Raw genomic sequence first — 22,627 nt, 5'->3', positions numbered from 1 at the left:
AGGACAACGAATCGTACTGTTTTACTTTGTTTGCATCTGGCGGACCCTGCCACTTTCATAGCTTCCAACAGCATTCTGGGCTGATGATGTTTTCCTCTGAGAACAGCTTGTTTATTCAGTTGTGGAAGAAATAAATATTTTTATCCTTACATCATTGATATTGTTATAATTTCTTCTCCAAAACCACGTCGTGCCCCTTTAAAAAAGCCTTCCGCACTTTATTTTGAAAGTATGAATCGACTCACTGTGTGCGATTGAGTCTTCGGCAGGTTCTTCGGTGCTAATCATGTCAGTGGAGATTGAAGTGAGAAGCAGCAGGAGATCATAGAAGTTTACAGACACCTTCTTCATTAACTGGCTGTGTGTGTGTGTGTGTGTGTATTTGTGTGTGTATGTCACCTGCTCAGTTTATTTTTGGGGTTCTTTCAAGCGTCAGATACTGTCAGATCAGGGCTGCGACACAGAGACGGCTCTAAAATGATATCGAGCCCTTGAGCTGTACTATTTCGCCATCACAAATAAAAAAAAAAAAGTAAAGTAATAGCATTCCTCACACAGCTCTGCCTGGAAAGCTCCCGCACCAGCAGTGCGATTTGGGCGAAGGGTTATTGTTGCTAGCAATGGCAGTGAGGTTGCTGTCACCGCTCGCACAAAGGCAGTGAAAAGGAGCCTGGCGGTCTGTCAGTGGGGAAGGCGAGATGAAAGCCGTTCCTCCTGGGTGATTCCGCCGGCCTCCGGCTTTTGTCTGCACCCCCTATCAGACCTCCATGTCTGCACACGTGTGTGTGTGTTTTTTTTTTTTTACTCTGCTCCTGCCAGGTTGAGTCCTCGTTCAAGGCCTTTCTCCGACATCTGCGTGACTCCCTTCTCCCGCCGCCGACCCCTGTTGGTTTCCCCCGGCTTTAAAAATGCATGATGCCACTTCCCAGCATTCCAAGCTCAAACAGAGGAATCACTTTCCTGCAGATGCACACGAGCGAACACACACACACACACACACACACACACTGACTTAATCTGCCTCTAAAGCTGTCAGATTCCTCTCCTGCTCTGTCACACTTGTGTGAGTCTGTGTGTATTTGTGCCTGCGAGTGTGTTTTATATATGCATAAACACGTCTTTGTGGTTTTGGATTTTCTTACTACACATGATCCCTGAGTAAGTCCTGTGTGTTGTTAACCGCATCCGCAACCTGGCTGCCTTGAATACATGAGGCTGTGGTACCAGCGCAGTACTTTGACATGAAGCTGAGGCCTTCGAGCCCCTTTCTACCTCACCACATAGAAAGATAAACGCCTGAAGCTTTTGATTAGGAACACAGTGTGCATGTTGGCTCGGGCGACAGCATAGCTGAGCTAGTTTTGGTCTGAGGAGGAATTTTTTAGTCACATTGCTGGAATAAAAGGCAGTTTTGGTTTGGCGAACGCAGCCTCTGACAGCGCTGCGCTCTTGGACAGCGGACGAGCAGAACGGGGACTGGCAGCGCGGGGAAGTGAGGAGGTTTATTGGCGTCGCTGGTTTTCAGTTCTGCGTGCTGGATGCTTTTTCAAAGTGTCCACCTCGTAAATGTTTAAGAAAGAGGATGAAAACAAATACTGCTTCCCCATTTTGGACATCGCTCTTCCCTTCTTCAGAACTCATTGACCTGTTTTTGAATTCATCACCTGTCACCACAGAAACTGCTGCAAACTGTTGCTGGCGTTAGCTGGTTAGCTCAGTTAGCGGTGCAGCTGGCTGTCTGGACTGGGAGCTCGGAGCACAGTAGCATGCTAACTTTGATAGATATCTCTGCAACACAAAAGATCTTTTGACAAAAACACCAAAGTAGTAATTTCTTCACATTCCTTTTAAAAATGTCAGTTATTTTTTTAAACGTTTCAAACTGAAATTCCTACGTATTGCTCCTTTAATGCGTTCCTACAAATGCATGCTTAGTGTGTGTCCTCTTCATAATGCTCGCTCTGGTATTCCCACACACTCCTCACTAAATATTCATGATCCTTACATTTGGCAGAGACGGGGGTGGGGGGGCTTGCGGAGCACCAGTTGCCGTGTTGCAGAATTAGCATATTAATGATATAAATGCTGTATAATTAACATGTGGGAGTGGATTATGCACGTGAATCACTGTCGGATCAGTGGGAGAGAAGAAAGGGTCGGGCTAATGAGGTTAAAAAGCACATAAACGGGCACTGTTGAGTGAAATCTGCCCCGTGATTTAACGCAAAAAAAGAAAAGAAAAAAAACGCTGGTAAAAGCCACAGGAAATGAGACAGAAATGTTCTTCATGCTTCTTCAGAGTTTTTTTTTTTTTATATTCACTTTAATGGTGAAATCTCTGTTAAATTGAGTGCCGCAGCATCATAATATCGAGCTTTGATCACCGGCGGTTTACCTGCCTCATTCAGCTGGGCTGCTAATCGAGGGAGGGGGGCTGGTGCCCCTCTTACTTGGGGGGTGGGGGGCCCGTAGCGGTGTTCGTTCTTTTAAGGGGCTTAGACAGAGCGACGGGCAAACCGAATGTAACGCGGTTTGACAGGCCCCCGCGACTCCAAGTGGCAGCCTAAAAACACATGCGAGCCTAATCCGAGCCAGTAGGGCTTTCTAGGGATCTCGACTTATTCAGCAGAACGCACTCGCAGACGAGCAGACACAGATAAAGTCCTCATGGATTAAGGCGGCGGTGAAAGCGCATTAAGGAGATCGAAATGCAACCTCTGACTTCGAGATCCCTTGTGGACACAGTCGCCGTCAGTTAATGAAGAGATTATTCGCTTTCGGTGCAAACTCGTGTTTGGTCAGACGTGAGAGGTGGGGCTGCCGGCAATGATCATTTTCATTATTGATGACGCCATCAGTGGTTTTTCAATAATTGATTTGCAAATAACCATCGGTGAACAGAATTCTCGAAATAACAATGTCCGAGTCAAGTTACCAAGCCCAAGGTGACATCGACCAGTTTTGATTTGTTAGACCAACTGTCTAAAGGGAAAATCTGTTGGAGTCTGACACATTTAAATCTCTCCGATCATAATTGTCATTTCAAAATTATTCCTTCTGAGCACAGTTTGAATTTGTGGAGGAAGATATTTGATTGTTGAGTCTTTACAACCCTGGAACAAATCTTTACATTTAAGTTGCTTACCTAGATCTTTATGAATTAACACAAATTGATCACTCTAAAAAAATGGCGTTGCTGTGGAAGATGCCAGTTCTGGTTAAGTGACCGTACATTTGTGGCCATAAATCCATCAGTTTAGACCAAAGGTGATGGACCAACCCATGTTTATGGAACAGTGTTCATGTGCTGGCCCATGACTAGCCAGTACTCATTACTACATGGTTACAATAACACTCAGTACTCATTGGTTGGACCATGCGTTTAATCTCAGCTACATGCCAGTGAAGTTTCGAGCGTGTCTTGCAAAGTTGGGATGCTATCGCGCTGACAGATCTGTCCGTAGAGAGACAGACAGACCTGTAAACACCTCGCCACGTGATCAGAATCGCTGCTGTGTTCCTGCCACCAAACGTGTTCCCAGGACAGACTCTCAAGGTGAAAACGACACTGTCGCTGCTGGTGAAGACTCCCAACCTGAAGGCGACCGAAAATACTCCGACGCATAATATTACCGGTTTAATGATACAGTCGAGCCGAGCAGACGCAATTAGGGGACGGAGCAGCAACACTGGCAGCAGCATCACGCAACCCCCAGTTAATGAGCCGCTGCAGTGGAGAGGGTAACAACACAGCTCATTTTCCCTGCAGACTGTAATTCACGCTCCTCTTTATTGAGTCCACTTGGATCCAGGCAGGCATGAGACATACTGACACACTAACCTGAGACGCCAAGAAAGTCCTGATCCAAGTCTATAGTTTGTTTGAAATCAAGTAGGTGAAGAGTGATTTTAACAAAAAGTCTCTCTCTGACCTTTCCACCTTTTTACCAAGTTTCTTTACCTTCTCTCAGTATATCTGTCTCTATAACCTTCACAAATGCTGAAATAGCCACCGTGACGCTGTCCAGTGGCGAGTGGTGCCACGTTAGCCCCGCCAGGACACGCTGACGCACTCGATCAGCGTTAAAACAACCGGCTGTCCACCGCAGACCCTTTTGACTTTTCTATTTTAGCATCTGTATTCGCTCTCTGTTCCTCTGCTGATGCATTTGTCAGTCTCGATTCCCTCGCCTCTCTTGTTTTCTCCCGAGAACACTGACAACGCACGTAGTTTTTCTCCCTCCCCCGGTTTTGTTTCCGTCTGTTTATCCATGTGCGCGCGGCCCGTCCAGACTGCTGTCTTTGTGTAATGTCTAGTTTTGGCGGGGGGGGGGTTTGGTCAGAAATAGCTGCGTCCTCGCCTTGACCCAGTGGGCCTGGTGTCACATAGAATCAGACTGTGTTTGGGTGTGTCAGAAAGGATCAGAGTTTGCCCCTTTTCTGGTTGAAATGATGGTCGTTGCGTGGCATCTGGAAACTGGTTTCAGTAGATGGACAATTTGTGTGCGTTCATGTCATATCTGAGCATCTGCAGCTCTGCTTTTGCTCAGTTTATGCTATTGGATATTCACGCACTGATGGCATTCACTTAGACGTGTGTGTGTGTGTGTGTGTGTGTGTGTGTGTGTGTGTGTGTGTGTCAGCTGTGTGGTCGAATAGCCTCTTTTTTTTTTTTTTTCGCCCCAATTTGTACTCGCTCTTCTCTTCTTCTGGCGTAATAGGATGCAATCCCAGGGCTTTTGATAAAACGGCAACAGATCAATTCCGTCAAGTGTAAGCACCTTTCCTGTCTCCCTGCATCAGTTGGCGCTTAGCCAGCCCAGACAGTTGACAGACAGACAGACAGACAGACAGTCAGAGGCAGGCAGATGATAGACAGTTAGAGACGGACAGACAGACAGCAGCTGGCTTGTGGATTGACGGGCGGGAAGCTTTCGTTTCACTGCGGAAGAAAAAAAAAAAGAAAACGGCGACTTGAAACTGAATAATTTAGCCGACTGCAGCTGGGAAAGTCACTTGGATAATTCATGCATTGGGCACACTTTGTGAGCGTGAGTGTGTTTGCTGTGATTGCCTCTGTGTGCGAGTGTGTGTGTGTGTGTGTGTGTGTGTGTGTGTGTGTGTGTGCGTGTGTGAGTAATTGGGCTTTGAATGAATTACAAAAAGTAGGCAAGTTTCAGGTTTCTCAGCCCGTGTGTGTGTGTGTGTGTGTGTGTGTGTGCAAGCAGTTTGGCCTTTGAATGAATTACAAAGTCAGATGTGCACTTGTGACAAATCCCTTGTAAAGATAGTGTTTCTGCAGCTCGAGGGATAACAAGGCGCTGGCGAGGCTTCAGCATAAAATGCACAAGGACATGGACTAAACACACACACACGCACGCACGCACACACACACACACACACACACACACACACACACACACACAGCCCAGAGTGTCTAGCTGCCGTTTGATTTCACCAGCAGACTTGATATCAATGTCAACATGTGAGAGTGGGCTGGATGTAATTCAGCAGAGTCTCTCTTGGGTTGTGGGCCCCTCTGTCAATAGAAAATTGAAGCTCAAGCACCTCAGCTTAGTCTAATAATGAAGTTCAAGTTCAGTATTTTGTCCATTATTGTGTTTTTTGCCAGTTTTTTTTAAACAAATACAAAAAATAAAAAATGTAAACAATTTGAAAAACTAAAAAATTCGACCAAACATTGATTCCCCTATCCACCAAGAAGTTGTTGTTGGCTGCAACATGAAGCTGCAGTATAAACGAGTGTCACTGGAGTGCAATGAGGAACATACAGAAAATGCTTCTGCTATATAAAGTAAAGAAATGGGGAACAAAATCTAAGTTGCTCTGGTGATAATATGCACCAAATTCCCTTTAAAGGTGCACTACGTAGTTCTGGAGACAGACTACATCAATATCTCTTTTCATTTTCATGCCTGAGATAAACTGAATAAACAAACTGACCTTTAAAGGACAAAACCGTTTCATTCTGTTTTTAATTTGTGGTGGACCCTGCCACCTTTCTCACTTTAGTTCGTGTTCTGGGTGAGCTTAATCTCCCTTGAATTGGAATTTTTTTCTTCAAAACTACATAATGCTCCTTTTTAAAAAAAGAACATATTTTGGTTGACAGACAAAATTGTTTAGTAATACAATGTTACCTCTGCCAGGAAACCAACTCAAATACGTGTCTTTTCTTGCTTTACTGGACAGTGTCACAGTGTCCATGAATCATCACCTCTGTATCCGCAGCGTCTGTACTCTGGATCTCTGGGTGCAGCCCTCTGTGTCTATAAATCGGGCTGTATTAGATACAGTCCCTCACCGGAGGGCAAGAAGAACCCTCGCAGTGCTGCTGGGATGGTGCATTCAGGTACCCTGGACGAAGCCCCGCAGGCGGAAGAAATGAAATTCCCTCTAAACGCGGGATCTGGCTCGGCTCTGCGCGGCAGGGGGACACTTGTTATACGTTTCCACTCCAAATCCCACTGAAGCTGTACTCCCCCCCCCCGCATGTTTGTATTCATGTATGAATGGACGTCTGTGTGGGCTTGCGTGCGTCGCTGTTTGAATAGGCTACTTGTGCGACTTTGCGAGTTTGTGTGTAGACATCTCCGGCAGCTTGTGTGTGCATCGATCTGTCAGCGTTTCTGTGCTCGTAGGAACACCAGTGTGCAGGGGTTGACTGAACTGTGTGCACAGGCAGGTTTGAGTGCGTGTTGGTTAATTTATCTGCGCGTCGGGCTGCAGCGAGCGAGTGAGTCGGCGGGATGCGGCTCTCTTTCTTTCCTTTTTCTTTTTTAAGAGAGCCGGTTGAAGAGCTGTCAACTGACACTCTCCGCAGATGGCTTTCACACTCTCAAAGTAGCGCTTGCTGCTGATAGGCCATCTCTCGGCCCCTACCTCCTCGACTATTCTCCGTTTATATCCCTTTAAACATGTACAGGCTTAAGATCTTAGAGGAGTCCCCATCTACTTCCGCTGATTCAGGAAAAAAAAAAAACAACTGCATCACTGTCTTGCTTTTAAGCACCACAAACGTTTTGTGGACGACGATAAGTCACCTCCATCTGAACAGGGATGAATTTTTGGATGAACTTGTCCTTTAACACAAACTCCAAACCCCAAACTCAAGAACTGACATCCAAGCTTAAGACTTTTTTTTTTTTTTTTTCCTCCGTATCAAACTTGGCCTCTCTCTGCACACCTCCATCTGTTATATAAATGATTCCTCTCCCTGCCTCTGAGCCCGACCTCCCTTTAAAGGGATACCTAGAGAGTTTGGTAATAGAGAAGACAGATTATGAAAATAATGATGTTGCAGTGGCAGAGATATCCTTCCTGTCTTTAATATGGGTCAAGCTTCAGAAACCATGATTCATGCACTTCCCATAATGCGACTCTATCACTTCCCTTTATCAGATCCTCGATGCCTTTCAAGGCTTTTCTGTTACGTCTTCAAGCCCAAGTCCACCCCCGTGTCTGTGTTTATCCGTTTAGATTCAGGTTGGGGCAATAAAAAAACATTTAAGAGCTTGACAGTTCTGCGCAGATGTTCTCTGTGTCCACTCTCACTGAGACGTCGTCGCCGGTGTGTGAAAACATGATGGAGAGGCTTTTTTAATTTTTATTTTTTTACCACCTTATAAGTGTCTCCAAGAAGTCTGCTGGTTTGTTCGGTAGGGAACGGATGTGTAGTGTGTTACCGCAAATACATCCAGACCGCCTCATATATTCTGCATTACGTCAGGCACATTTATGTAAGTTTGTTTTGTGAATCACTACTTTCGGTTTGTGCGGAAACACAGATATTTTATAAGCTTTGATTTTATTTCACCTACACAGGTTATTGATTGAACCTCCTCTCCTTTTTTTTCTGAAGCGTTGTGTGTTATGTCTTGGGACCTTTTTTTCTTTTTTCTTACTCTGCATAACAAAGCTCAAACACAGAAAAACAAAAACAAAAACAAAAAAGACTCAAGTGGGTGTTTTTTTTTGTCTCCTCTTTGTTGCAGTGCTGGCCAGTTTCCGAGGGACAGTCCAGCATGGCCTCCCACTAGAAATTGGAGACACGGTGCAGATCCTGGAAAAATGTGAAGGTAAATGCGCGCACGCACACACACACACACACACACACACACACACACACTCACACACACTTGGCGTGAAACAACAGAATAGTGCATGTAAGGAAAGCAATTGTTTTTCGCTTGAGCAGTGAAGTGAGCACACTTCGACACCTGTGAAGTATTGGTTGCACTTCCTCTTTGGGTGAAATAAAAAAAACTCGACTAAATCTGTGTGAAAGCGGTTACATATCAAAAACTGTGCCGTTTTGTACACATGCACACGGCGGCCCTCAACCACAAACACACACAAGGAAACGCACTTCTTATGCGACTTCTTGATAGCGTGTGCATGAAATGAGCAGCATCATGCCTGCTATGGATGGCTGTGGATGATCGTGTTTGCTGTTGTTTCCTGCGCGGCACACCGGCCCTGCTTTTCCCGCCTTCCTGCCCACGCTGAGTCTGTTTTTCTCCTCTGCTCGCTTTCCCTTTCACTCTCTTTCTTCATATCTATGTTAATGAGTTTCGTTTTTTTTTTTTGTTTGTTTTTAGTTTTTTTCGTCCCCTGCATCCTCTGTCCTTTTTTTTTTTTTTTTTTTTTTTTCATCTCCGGATATCATTTGAAATCATTTGAGCGCAGCAGAGGCCACGCTCTCACGCACACCTTGCCACAAAACAAGCAGCCGAGCACAGACGCGTGCATGCCTCCCACTTCCGGAAGCGCTCGAAGAACACACACACACACACACACTCGCGCCGTCTCACTTCCTGTCAGTAGACGGAGGCAACGCGCCCGCACCGAAGGGAATCAGCCGGTCGAGCAGCCAGTCGTGCTGCCAGCCAGCCTGCCACAGAGGGGATAGGATGTTGCGGTAAAAGGCCCAGAGGAAGTAGACAATAGCGCAGCCAGCGGAATGCTCGGTCCAGAAGGGAGGGAACAAAATCAAAATCCTGCCAGCAGAGAGGAGGCTGAGAGACGGGCCGCTGACAGCAGAGGAGACAGACTAATGGGTCTGCCCCATGTTGATACTGTTGACACTTCTAAACACCCTGCCTACCCTGTGGAAGTTTCTTTACTGACATGTGAGGCACTGTATCAGTAGAATTGATTTTTGAGTCCCTGCCGGCAGTGAATACCATTACACTGAGTGGACAGTGTATTGTGATGTGAAACAGTGGCTCCCAACTCTTTTTTTGATCCAGTATAGTCTGGCCCTATTAAATAGAGCTCCAGCGCTCCATGTTCCAAATACGGTCACATCAAATTATTTTAAAGTGTAAGTTGGTCACATAAAACTGGATATTGCTTAAAATCTTTTCACTCAAACGAATTGTCAGTGTTGAGGTCGGTTTGGTCAAGTTAGCATTTATGCTATAACAAACGTGCGACAGGCTTGATATTCAACTGTTCATCCATTACTTTTCACCATTACAACAAATTTTATTTTATATTGTTAGCCAACCATCTTACTGTTTTATACTAAACTCTTAGCAGTTTCAACTGTCTATCCACTAGGCCACCTTTAGCTAACTGTTTAAACAATTAAAACCTGTCCATTAGTTTTAGCTCTTTGTTGCAACAGTTTATTCTTTACTTTAAGCTAACTGTTTTTAAGCTTAAATCCAAGTCTTTGAGCTAACAGTTTCAACTCTTCACCCATTAGCATACTTTTAGCTAACTAGTTCAAGTTCTTGTCCATAACCTTTTAGCTAGCTGTGTCAACCTACCATCCAGTACTCTTAACTCGCTGTTTCAACATTTTATTCATTATCCTAAGCTAACTATTTGTAGCTTAAATCCATTCCATGTAGCCAACAATTTCAACTGTTTATCCACTACTTTTAGCTCAATGTTTGCACTGCTCTAATCTAACTATTTTGCTTTATTCCAAGTAGTTAAACTCTTAACAGTTAAGCTAACTTATTTAACTGTTAATCCATTACTTTTAGCCATTTCAACAGTTTCTGAATAAGCCCACTATAACAAACTATTTCACCTAGTTACGAAAATACTGTTACCCATTTCAAAAGTTTATCAATTAGTTTAGTTTGGGCTAACTATGTGATCTTCTTTGTATGCTCATAACTAGCGAGGTTTTGGACGCTCTAAATCACGGCATGAGGTGTTAAATCATTAAAAATGGGTGAAGTTGTCGGGGGATTTGTGGTCTACTGCGCAGTCAGCCTAGCCTAAACTTGTAATTGTAACAGTTACTGTGTTTTTTTTTTCTCGTTAACATCAACATATGGATATATTTATAAATCAGCTGCGCTACTTTAATACACACACCCTGGGTGTATATGTATGCTGTATTCCAAGTACCACATCCTGCTGATCTCTTACAGATGTGTTGCTAATCGACATACAGCTTTGCAGAGAGCCGTCACAGCGCTCGACCTCTGCTACTGGAGGGATGACTCACGGAGGAAATACTGAGCATGTGTTTCAATGTGCAGGTCGAGACAAATCGCTCGATCCTCCCTCTGATTCTGTGCATTGCCTGAAACGAACAGGGGAGAAAAATACTACCGAAGTTGCGGATGCTCTGGCGAAACCCAACGGTGATTAGAATAATCTAATGCATTTACATTTGAGCTATTTAGTTAATGCTCTTATCTGGAGGGACTTACAATGACTCCGACAGCGGAATGAGCTTAAACCAGTCAGTTCTGGAAAAAAGAGCATCAGCTCAAAGCCCTCCCGATGTAAATTTTTAGATTGTTTCCTATCAGTGTTGGATTTGCAAAAGGCATCAAGCGCGTACTAATTTGGCGCGAGCTCAGACTGGAGTGTCTAATGGTGTGAGAAGAGCGTGAGCGTATGCAAGCTGCAGCTTTGTCACCTTTTTTTTTTTTTTTCTTCTCTGTCTCCTGCCTGGGCAGTCACACAGCGAGGTTCGCAGTGGTTTTTGGTGGCTTCCTGTGGCACAGGTCTCATCCCGCTGCGCGCTAGCCGGCGGTCACTGCCAAAAAACAGGTTGTCACAAAACGGCTGCTGTGTACCACATCGCTCTCGAGTGCTGCTGTTACGTATGAGGAAAAAAAACTAAAGTGGTTTCAAAACTTTTTATTGGCAGTGGAAGGCTTTTCAGTTGTGAGAGCCAGCGATCCGGTAACGTCTCGCTCAGTCCCCTCTTTTCACATGACACTGAATTGGAATAAAAATAAATGTCTGGTGGGCATGACACTTCTTTTGGGTACATTCAGCTGTCAGAGGGATCGCGTCATTTTCATTAAATCCCACACACATGCATCTCCGTCTGTATCCTTCTGTTATTAAATGTCCTCCACCTCCTCCCCCCTTCTGTGCACGTCAGTCTAAGACGGATATTAACTGTAATGTTTATAATGAAAAATATAAAAATTGTGCTTTGTGTCTGCAGGCTGGTACCGGGGGTTCATCCTGAAGAATCCCAATGTCAAGGTGAGCATCTGTGTGTGTGTGTGTGTGCGTGTGTGTGCATGTTTTACTTGTCTTTCAGAAGCTGGATTGTCGAATTTGAAAGCCTCCTCTGGGTTTGTCACCGTTCACCAGACCTAAAATATTGCACAAACACTTCACTGTTTTGTGGTGGAGGTGCTCAGCGATGTTACCAGACATGGTGGTTAGCCGCTGACCCTTCGCCGAGTCTTAATAAAGGTCATACACACTTGTGCGGCACACCACTTATTTTGCCTGATTGGAGCTCCTCTCAGGACTGCGTGCACATGTGCTTACAGTGATGTCTTCCCACTTGCCTTTTAGTTTTGCAGCACCTGTTGGGGTGGTGGTGGGGTATCACGACACGTCAAAGCAGGAAGTGGGATAACCACCGTCAAGACTCCGCAACTGTGCGCAACAGCGGAACAATTGTTTATAGTGTTATTACTTAGCCTTGTGTGTTTTTTTTTGTTGCCGCTCAAAATGTCTGCAGTTTGAAAAGGTTAAGTGACATCATATCGATTCCTGCTGCGCTCTGTTCACCTTCAACTTAAAGCAGAAGTCAAACCAGCTACGATAAGTGAAAGCACCGGTGTGGGCGTGCTGGGCCTTCAGCGGAAAACCAGAGTCACGAAATGTTTGATAATATTTTTTTTTTTCACCCCTCATGTCACAGAAGAAGAAAAAAAAAGGCACAGATCTAAATGATAAAATGAGTTTTGGCGAGAATTTCATTCGGCTGATTGGATTGGATTTCAGGGTCTTGATACGGTGCACGGCGGCTCACTGGGACGCTTTATAGAACCGAGCCCTTGTTAGTGATGTAAGTAACACACAAGTAGTCAATAACATCTCGAGGCCGTTGACTGAAGGTGGCAGGGTTTGGCTTTTTTGGAAACAACAAACCACAAATAAGCCTCTGTCACGTGGGGCGAACAACACCGCAACCCTGAACCCAGATTAACCACAAAATGACACACAAAACCTTGAGCATAGAGAAAAATCCAAGCTTGAGAGGCAATGACACTGCCAGGTGAATAAGGTAGAAACGCAGACGAAGAGCGTGGATCCAGACGCTTCCAGGTGCTCGTGGGAGCTGGACTGCAACACTACATGCTCACTCAGTCATATCAAATGAATTATATCCACTTCTCGGTTGATAATTTGCTTTTGATGGTGTGGTTATATAACTAATTGGGTGCAACGTGCAGTCAGCATCGTTAATAGAATAGCTGATGTTGCCGCAATCCAGCTATTTGTATCACAGCTCCAGTCTCCGGCCTCAAGGCAGTGGTTGGCCCCAAGGTCACACTCCGGAGGGTGATGAACTCTCAAGGTTAGAGGAGGGAGCTTGTGACCAGTTGGGTTTCATCACGATATGCTATTATATCGATTCTTGGGACAGCAATACAATATTTTCCCGATCTCACAGAGTCTGCCACGATGCGATTTCGATTCGATGCAGTGGCCCGCGATTGACGTGAGATGACATCGTACGCCCGTTTGAACAATCAGTTACGCTTAAACCAACTCACACAAGCAGCTGAATTATGTTTTGACAGTTGTGTTACTGAGCTCTTCAGTGGAAGCGTTGTTCAGAAAGGAGGTGAGCGTGGAAGGAAACGGTGACAGACATCTCATGGGATTTTCAAAATAAAGTGTGTATCTTAATGATGAGCGGTGATATGTGTTGACGTTTTCACTTTGCGTCGATGCTGTTTGATTGTTGATAACTTATTCCCTATATCGATCCAGACTGATGTATCGTTACACCCCTAGTGACCAGAGTGTTGCCGGTTCAAATCCCAGGACAGGCAGGATAGATCTGGGCGGGGAAAGTGAAATAAAGTGGGGAAAGAGAGGTGGAATAGCTCAATATTGACTATTTAAACCAACGGGATCGTTACTCTTAATGAAGCTCCACATCCTGTTGAAAGCTCTGGCGCAGGAGACATTGTGACAACACAAACCGAGTCGGGAGTGCAGCATCAGGTGTGTGTTCAGAGTCTCTCTGTGTGCACCAGCGTGTTGCATTTACCCTCAGATACTCAAACATAAGTTCTGCTTTGATCTCTGGAGTCAATAGGGAGCAACTTTCAGTTTATTAGCATCAAATGGGACGCACACACACACACACACATTTTTCATCTTTTTTTTTTTATATCCCATTGCTCCTTGCTTTTATCTCCCACTTCTGCTCCTCTCTCCCTCCTTTCAACCCACAAACACACTTGCCGCTGTCTTTATTATGTGCATGCTAACAGTTGAGTGCTAATGGGAGTGTGTGAAGGGCCGCTCATTAACCTGTTTGTCCTCTGCCCTGAAGGGGATCTTCCCATCCAGCTACATCCACTTGAAGAATGCCCACGTCAAGAATAAAGGGTAAGTAATACCTCTTTCTACTTGGTGTGTGTGTGTGTGTGTGTGTGTGTGTGTGTGTGTGTGTGTGTGTGTCTGTGGAGGTTTTGGCAGATGTGTGAGGTGAACTCTCATGCATGTATTTGCAGGCAATTTGAGACGGTGATCCCCGTGGAGGACTCCGTCATCACAGAGATGACGTCGACGTTGCGGGACTGGGGTGCCATGTGGAAACAACTCTATGTGGTAAGAATCCACACACACACGCACACACAAGCATGTGTGCTTGGTTTGCATCGATTTAAATACCACCGCTGCCTTTTTTTTTTTTTTTTTTTTTGGTTTCTCATGAAGGGAATTTGTTTGGCACCAGGCAACCCAAAAGCCGCCAAGCTTCTTTTTTTTTTTTTTCCTTCACGCACATTCATTAGTTGGATTGATTGTGTTTGTGTCCTATTAAGCTATCTGGGGTGCTGATTAAATTGACCTGATGAATACTTGCAGATCAGAGTGCATACATTTGCAGCGAAAACGCAGCAGGACACTGAGGCTAATTTGCACAAATCCATTTTAAGTCGCTCTGTCTGCTCCCCTCTCCGGGTCGCCCTGCTTCTTTCTAAATGTCGATTTGGCTCTAATGTGTTTGCCTCTCACCCCGTTTTCACTTTCGGGCGGCCCGACGCAACCGTATCTTCTTATCTGTGTCTTCCTTTCCATCCGTCATCCCCATTCTGTCGTTCCCTTCCTGTCAATTTCCACTTTCAACCTCCTCCTTTGAGTGTTTATCTCAACTTGTTTTTTCCTCCCTTTTTTTTTTAAATGTTTTTTTTTACCTCCACTGTTTCCTGCTTCCACAGAAGAACGAGGGGGATTTGTTCCACCGACTTTGGCACGTGATGAATGAAATCCTGGACCTGAGGAGGCAGGTGCTGGTGGGCCACCTCACCCATGACCGCATGAGAGACGTCAAGCAGCACATCACGGCCAGATTGGACTGGGGCAACGAGTGAGTAGAAGGACCTCTCTTTAATGGCTTTGCGGATTTTTTTTTATTTTTTTTATTTTTACAGTTCCCTCTCAAAGGACCATATCCGTGTAGTTATGTTTGTTTGTTTTTTTTTTATGTTTCAGGTCATTTATTATTCATCGGTTCAACTTTCCTACTAGTTTTAAGGTTGATTTTCTGCCCTCTGCTCAGCGTTTGGAATCTATTCTCTCTTAAGCGTTGCACAAAAATCAAATGGCAGTGACTACAGGCTGCCTGGAGAGCAGCAATCCATCACAGGGAACATTCAGTCGGCATTTTTTTAGGGTCTGAAAGTTGGGTTTTTTTATTGCATGGAAATGCAGTTATGAACCCAGAACCACTTTTAGGTTTTGCGTTTTGGTGCGTTCAGCAGACGTCTCCAGGGATTTGAAAGCGGATTGCTGAACTGCAGTCCCTCTAATACAAAGCTCTACCACATTCAAATCATTTATATTGCATTTTTGTTTTGTGTTGATGCCATCTTACTGTATAAAAAAGTCCCCCCTACAGCGGTGGCACAGTATTTCGACCAAGGAACTACAGAGGCAAAGTTTCTGTCTGATCAGTTACAACTTGCTGTTTCTAAAACACACAGTCACCCTTACGGGGATGAATAAAGCTGTATCGAGTCCCACTTGTGTGCAGCTTCATTTAACTTGTTGAGGGTTGAGAAACAAAACTCGATGTGCCATTTGTTTCAATGCAGTTTCATGCTAAAGCAGAAATGAATCACCATTTAACACGTAAGTGGAAGATGAGTGTTGTGGATTCTCTTTGACTCTCCCTGTTGATCTCTGCGTGTCTCAAAACCAAACAAGAATACGCAAAAAAAAGGACTTTTAGTTCCTGATTTAGTTCCTGGGTCTAGTTCCTGGTGGCGATGGACTGATGTACCTTTTCTCTCCTGATACCAGATCAAGGTATCTGCAGATAGTGAGAACCAATTTGATGTCAGTGTTCCCTATCGGACCAGATTTAAAATCTCTTAGATCAGGCTTTAAAGTTTGGGAAATGGTCATCAACGCCACATTTGTAGTTAATCAACAACAGCCAAACAAGCTAATAACAAGTTGCTTTTACTACCATTAGTCTTTCACTGCACTAGCACTTGAAGCGAACAAAACTTAATTGGAAAAGGGAATTTCGTGTTTTGCGAGAAAATAGGAAATTGTAATGAAAGCGAATGCGACCCAGTTACTTGTTATTCTGGCTCCTGGCTTGTTGAAGCCTCTCTGCTACTCTCTTAACTTGTCGTTCATTCTCCCTCCGACTCTTTCTTCTCTCCCTGCTTCTCACTCTTTTGTCGTCACCTACCGTCCCTGCAGGCGCACTCCCTCCTCACTCAATCAAGTCTGTTTCCCGTCCTCACACAGACACCACTCTGCTCTCTTCACCCCCCCTCCTCTCTCTCCTCTCTATCCTATCATGCCATGGGGGTGAAATAGGAAAAAAAAAAACTTTTTCTCTTTTATATATCAGTCCTTACCAGTCCTTCACTCTCCTTCTATTCCCTGCTGTGGGCTCTCCTCAACACACACACACACACCCAGACACACACACGTCCCTGGTGAGGAGGTGGACAGTCGCTCGCTGTCGGCTGCTGTATGGTTGAGCAGGCCTGTTTCTTCTTATTGCTGACAGGGAGGCACACTGTGGCGCGCCATTGTTGGCCCACAGAAAAGCAGGGTGAGGTGTAGAGCTGTCGGAGGAAGCCAATGAGGAGAGGGGACGAGATGGAGGGGAGCCGTTTGAAGGATAAAGAGGACAAGAGGGGGCTAAAGGGAGACGAGAGGACGATCTGTCAAGTTTATTTAGACGACTGACACGGGTGATCTGACAGCGCTGGTTCGCATGTTTACATGTCACTTGTGGGTGTATGCGCAATTCAAGTGTTTCGCCTTCCAGAGAGGAGAACGAGCTGTTAATATGTTTACAAGATGTCGGTATGATGCCGTATGTCATCGACTTGACCGTGTGAATCTTTGCGTTACAGACAGCTCGGCTTGGACCTGGTCCCCAGGCGAGAGTTCAGCATGGTGGACCCGGAGGAGATCAGCGTCACAGAGCTTTACAGACTGGTGAGTGGTCTTACAGCTCTCCACGACACATTTATCTCCACTGTGTGCGACAGTTGGCGCATGGACGTGTGGTGGTATGGGCTCCATTTGTGGGAGGTCATGTGAGAACTTTAATATATAACATATGTCAGGCTGGGGTTTGATTTTAGTGAGAGCGTTTGCGAGAGTCAAAGTGTGCGTGCACATGAGTCCTGATCTGACACACACAACAATCGCGTCCACTTTCAGGATGTAGTTCGCCAAGTGGCAGCACTGCGGTTGGGGTCGAGGTTGAGAACCACCGCTGTGGTACACAATAGATGCCAGTTTTGTAAGTCCAGAAAATGAGGCTGAAGAATCTGGGTTCCTGCTCCAACACGTTACCAAAGCTTGCTTTTTCAAAGTCTCCCAGAGTCAGGAAAAGTGTTCAAATAACTAAACAGAATCTGAGTTTACTGTGTGCTCACAGGCAGCAACACCAACAAACTCTAATCGATCCCGGGGATCAGACTGAACAGGGGCTCTCGGGTGTCAGGTCAGATCTTGGATTTCAGGGACCTTCTAGCGTGGGCAAGCCGGGACATGTCTGACACTGCTGTTTCTGGGCCTTTCCTTTCTTTAAAAAAAAAAAAAATGTTCAAGATGACCACACAAACAAGTTTCTCACACAGGATACATGGGTTCCATTATCCCCTTGATTTTACTGAATAACCCTTTGATTATACAGGGTTAGGGTATTTTTTCTCCCACCAAAGGAAGCTTTTTGGTGGAGCTACTTTGACAGCAATCCAGACACAGACATCAAAGCTGCGTGCAAGAGATAAACCAAGTGCGGAGACAAATAGGAGAGTACGCTATCATGTTAGGTTGCCTTTCTTGCAAAGTTGGTTCTGTTTTAACTTTTTCGCTGCAGGCGAATGGGAGAACTGGCGGGTTCAGCAAGCACCCGCACCCCCGAAGTGTCCTTGTGTAACAGGATAAGTGGGTGAAGACAAAGAATGGATGGATCGTACACGTAGTGCTTAAAATAAAATCGTCAGTCACGGACTTGCAGTTGCCGCTCGCTTCAAGCAAACTGCTTCCAACAAACACATTCTTCAACTTTATCGCTCCAGACAGTTGAAGGATGTCTTACCAGTCAGTTCATTCTGTACTTTGTCTGATCCGGCTAACCTCTGAGGCGATGTTAGGAGCTGTCCATCACTGACAGCGCTCATTGAAAGTTTATTCCTCAGAACCCTGCAAGTAGCGGAGGTAGTGCTGTGAGCGGGCAGACCTCGCGTGGCCGGCTGATTTCCCAGCGCGATGAACGCACCTTTTGCCGTGGAGATTCCCCGTGGACCGGCGTTCAAGTTTGGATGGAAAGTTTCATATTCGACCTTTTTAAAACAGCAGTTGGCAAAACGGTCTCACCGCAAGCGACATTCAGGAGCGTTTTTCAATCTTGTCACGCAGGACCCTGAAAGAGTAGGAAAAAGAAAAATACTCAGTGGGATACGGGCATCACAGGAAAACAAAGTGGAGCTGAATCTCTCCTTCCTCCATCTGTCTCCACACCTCTGCCTCTCATTCTCCCCTTCCTTTCCCTACTGTTTGCTCCATGCTTCCCCTTCCCATTTTTTTCCCTCCAAGCCCCCAGCCGCTGTTACCGTGGCAACCACATCTCTGCCCTGATACAGCGCAGGGAGAATTGTATCGCGCACACACACACATGCACCAACACGCACACTGTGACGGCTTTCTCCTTCGCAGGGGTAATTGAAGCTCTTAATCCATCTGTTTCTTTTCTTTCTTTCTTTCTTTTTTTTGTTGTTTAGTCAAAAACAAAAGCAGCCATTGCGGGGATGAAAGCTTAATACACCTTCTATTAAATGCCGCACAAAACGAGCAAAATTCTCCCTATACTGAGACGAGATAAAGGGACTGGCATTCGCAGACGTAAACTCACAGGCGCACCGTCACACCGAGCCCAAATTACATCAATATTTGTCAGCGAGATCTTTGTGTGTGAGAACAGCTTCTTTGTTTCTGTCTTGTGCTGAGCCGCTGCGGTGTGGCTTAATTAAATTGAGATGGGGATTACCTGTGTGTGTGTGTGTGTGTGTGTGTGTGTGTGTGTGTGTGTGTGTGTGTGTCTCTCTGTGTGTGAGCTGAAATGGCAGGGGGGTGTTACTGTGGGAAAATGTAGCCCGACTGCTACATTGTGTCTAGGAATTATGTGATATCTGCCCAGTGAGAGGCGGAGAGGACACCGAGAAGGACGAAGGAGAGACGATCAGGTGTGACAGAGACCATGTGTGCTGGTTTAGACTTCAAATTAGAAAACATATGATTTGACGTGGCCATATTTTAAGCCATAATAATAAATGTTTTTATATTTGCAGTGGATCAAATGACATACATTGTGCAAGGCTCCACAGTGACTCTTTATCCAGTCAGCTGTTCCCCTCAGTTCAACGTAGCATTTTAGCATCTTTTAGCTCATTGTTTTGGTTTTACTTCCTACAACTTTGTGATTTAAAAGCTCTTATTATGAAACAGCATATCAGGAAATGTTAACTTTCGTGACTGGATTTTCTAACTTCCATTGAAAGGAAAAGTGAATTTTAAAGATCTTGGAATATATCAGTGTGTATTTTCTCTTGGTAGCTGCTAACCTGTGCAGTTAGCTCCCCACCTCATATCTTTATCCAACTGGGTTAAGTAATTCCCAACATGCTCTGTAGAACTACTGACAAGCTCCATAAAACAAATAGTTATATTTAGGTATCAGATTAGAAGTTTTTCAGCTTGGTCGAAGCGAAACGTAGCTTGGTGGCAAGTGCTGTGGAGATCTTTTCCTCTCTATTGTCTTTCAAGTTTTCTGTGTCGACTGAAGCCTGATCTTTAGTCGACTTATGTGACTTGACGTCTAAAAACACGTCCTTTGAAGCCTTTTTTATTTGGTCGACGCTTTAGAGCGAGAAGACCTTTATCAAATCCCTGGTCTGATGCTAAGGCTGCACAGTTAAAGCCAAAGCTGTCTGCAGTGCAAAGGCAAAACAGCTTCAAACTTCCTCGCCTGTCCCTCGGAGAGTCAGTTCAGTGCTGCGTGCGACCGGAGTTTAGATCTCAAAGCGATGAATTCATTAACCGTGGCAGATCAGATGGCGGTGATGGATGGCTCAGGCCTGGCCTTGGACACATGGTTGTAAAATTTCCTCTGTGACTCCGGGTCCCCCCTCGCTTAAGAGAGGGATGAGAAGAGGCTTAAATAGTGATGTAGAAGTGAGCGATGAAAGGCAGCTGTGATGGAGTGATCGAGAAAAGACCAGAAGTTTCTCCGCGGCCTCGTCTCGACCCTGTTTTTTCTAAAGCTCCTTGCCGTTCCACAGTCGCTCCACTCGGTGCTGCTTCATGCTGTTCAGGAAAAGATTATCGAGTGAACAATAATAAGATGGCTGGGCGAGCACAAAAAAAACGGCCATATTCTCCCAGTTTAGCTACGTTTTCCCTCATCCTCGTCTTGTCGCCCTCAGCAGTTTTTGTGTTGCCAGCGGGGCTGCCAGGCTGTCACGTCTTACCCTCTGTGTCTAGTCATGCCGAAGCTGTCGCATAACCACACACCACTCCGGCCCGGCAGCTTAAATGACACACCGAAAATAACCTGGTAATAAAATCCCACAGCATAAATTAGACGGAGTCATTCTGCGTCAAAGAAAAAAAACCCCAGGAGTTCAGCCCCGTTGTGCGGAGAATGAACCGATCTGGTAAAAGACGCTGCCTGCTGCCTTGTTGTCAGATCATTCTTGCAGCGTGTTTTCTTCTGGGATCTCAGCCGGGGCAGAGCAGTCACGACAAGACAAAACAAAACACGACAAAACCTATTCATCACTCTGGCAGATATCACAACTGTAAAAATGATTTGCGGTGTGATTTCAAGCCTCTTTAAGTCTTAGAGGGCCGTGTTAGTGTGTTTTTTTTTTCATGTTTCTATTTTTATAGTACAGTACAACTGTTTTCCAAAGCGCGTCATAAATTTTAGATTGATTTCTTACCCTCTGGGCAGGCGCTGTTTATCTCACAATTCACTAAAGCGTGAAAAAAAAAACTGCTCTCAGAGACTTAAACCTTCTCTGAACTCTCAGATACTGTAACTTGGCTTTGTAAGGCGTTCTTGTGTTCAAAACACTGCAACCCCAGGGTCTTGACTGTCAGCTGCTGGCCAGCATATTCATAATGTAGAGGAGAGCCACTTTTAAACCATTTATCCACGTTGGCCGCGTTCGCCGTAGTGCTGCACAATTAATGGAAATGTTATTGAAATCGCTATATTGCCAACTGCGATATCCACATCGCAGAAGCTGCAATTTTCTGGATAGAGGTAAACCATGTGGTAAAACAGCATTATAATATGAGGTTTACTATGAGCACTGCAGAGGTGCCCTGACCTACAAATCTTGTTCTTCAGATGTAAGAAATCATGTCCAGGGCTCCAGGGTGCAACTATTTTGGTCACACATGCACCCAAAAATTGTGTAACAAGTGCTACTACACATTGTCACTGGTCGCGCCGCCGTGACTTGAACGTAGCTGTTAATATTTTGAAGCAATCGCGGTTAGTTCGTCAAATTGAAATCGAGGAATGCGCCACTTTATCCCTGTGTGCAATCATATGAGGCTTGCTGCTAGCCACAGATTCATTTAAAATGTACTGTTCTGTTAATCTTATTTATATGCTGGAGGACGTGAATGAGTTGGTTTGGTACAGACCACAACAGATGGCACGCGATTGCAGTGGAATGAAAAAAACCTGTGATGGAAAAATGGACCATTCCAATCATATCGGAATCGTAGTATCTGCCATCATAACCTCACCCTTGTTTGTGTGTTATTGGTCCTTCGGGCTTTCTGGCGTTACGTTGTCCCTCCAGAAGGTAGTGATCCTGTGATTGCAGTCATATACTGTACTCCATTATTTGTGCCAAGAAACTGCCAAATTGAGAAGAATGCTCAGACATTTGTTTCAACCTCTGCAGTTTTCTCTTAAAAAAGAAATCAGATTCAGTGAGAGCAGTATGAGCCCAAGGCGAAAAAACCTCAGCTGCCGAACGTCCTTGCAGGGAAAGGTTATTGCCTCTAGCACTGTGTCTCCCTATGTGTGTTTTTTTTTTCTAAGGCATTGCTAACTCCTGTGTTACGTATTCAACCCAATAATATACTAATGATCTCCACAAAAAGTTTGCAATTTCATAATTGCATTCCACATCTTTGCATTTTTTAAAACAGGGCAGGCTAACACTCACAAAAATTAAGGAAATGCATCACAATTATTCAGAATAACTGTGAGAAATACTCCCGCTCAAGGTGTCAGTGGTTCAGTATTTTGGGTCTATGTCTATATCCGAATGGTAAAAACGTATCTTGAGCCGCTAGCTGGCTAGCTTAGCTTAGTAAGAAGAAACATAACTGGAAACCATGGGCAGCTAACAGCTAGCCTGAGCAGAAACTCCAGGAAGTTACTGGCACGAGCTAAAAGAAAGGTGTGTAAAACTGTGAATTTTGGTTGCAATTCCTCCTTTGTGTGTGTGCGCGACTGATAGGACAGAGCTTTGTATCACTGTGTCCTCGCATTTTCTTATTTTTTATTCTTTTCTTTTTCTTCTCTCCCCATCATCCCCACTGCCCCTCCTCCTCATCTCTTTACATCCTACTA

At 45.0% G+C, this 22,627-nt stretch overlaps 1 protein-coding gene across 6 annotated transcripts in view; it reads left to right on the top strand.

Annotated features, from left to right (window-relative positions):
* dock4b (dedicator of cytokinesis 4b) overlaps window positions 1-22,627 on the top strand; it is a 125,519-nt gene that overhangs the window by 25,553 nt on the left and 77,339 nt on the right. For all 6 annotated transcript variants that reach the window (XM_037121611.1, XM_037121608.1, XM_037121610.1 and 3 more), the window contains exons 2-7: window positions 8,016-8,099; window positions 11,453-11,493; window positions 13,817-13,872; window positions 13,998-14,094; window positions 14,706-14,854; window positions 16,869-16,953. In XM_037121611.1, the coding sequence (XP_036977506.1) occupies window positions 8,016-8,099; window positions 11,453-11,493; window positions 13,817-13,872; window positions 13,998-14,094; window positions 14,706-14,854; window positions 16,869-16,953 (512 nt within the window). The remainder of the gene's footprint in view (window positions 1-8,015; window positions 8,100-11,452; window positions 11,494-13,816; window positions 13,873-13,997; window positions 14,095-14,705; window positions 14,855-16,868; window positions 16,954-22,627) is intronic.

This window comes from Acanthopagrus latus, chromosome 14 (genome assembly GCF_904848185.1).
Source record: "Acanthopagrus latus isolate v.2019 chromosome 14, fAcaLat1.1, whole genome shotgun sequence".
Lineage (NCBI taxonomy): Eukaryota > Metazoa > Chordata > Actinopteri > Spariformes > Sparidae > Acanthopagrus > Acanthopagrus latus.
The sequence above is the reverse complement of the archived record's forward strand: the minus strand, read 5'-3'. Positions and strand labels throughout refer to the sequence as shown.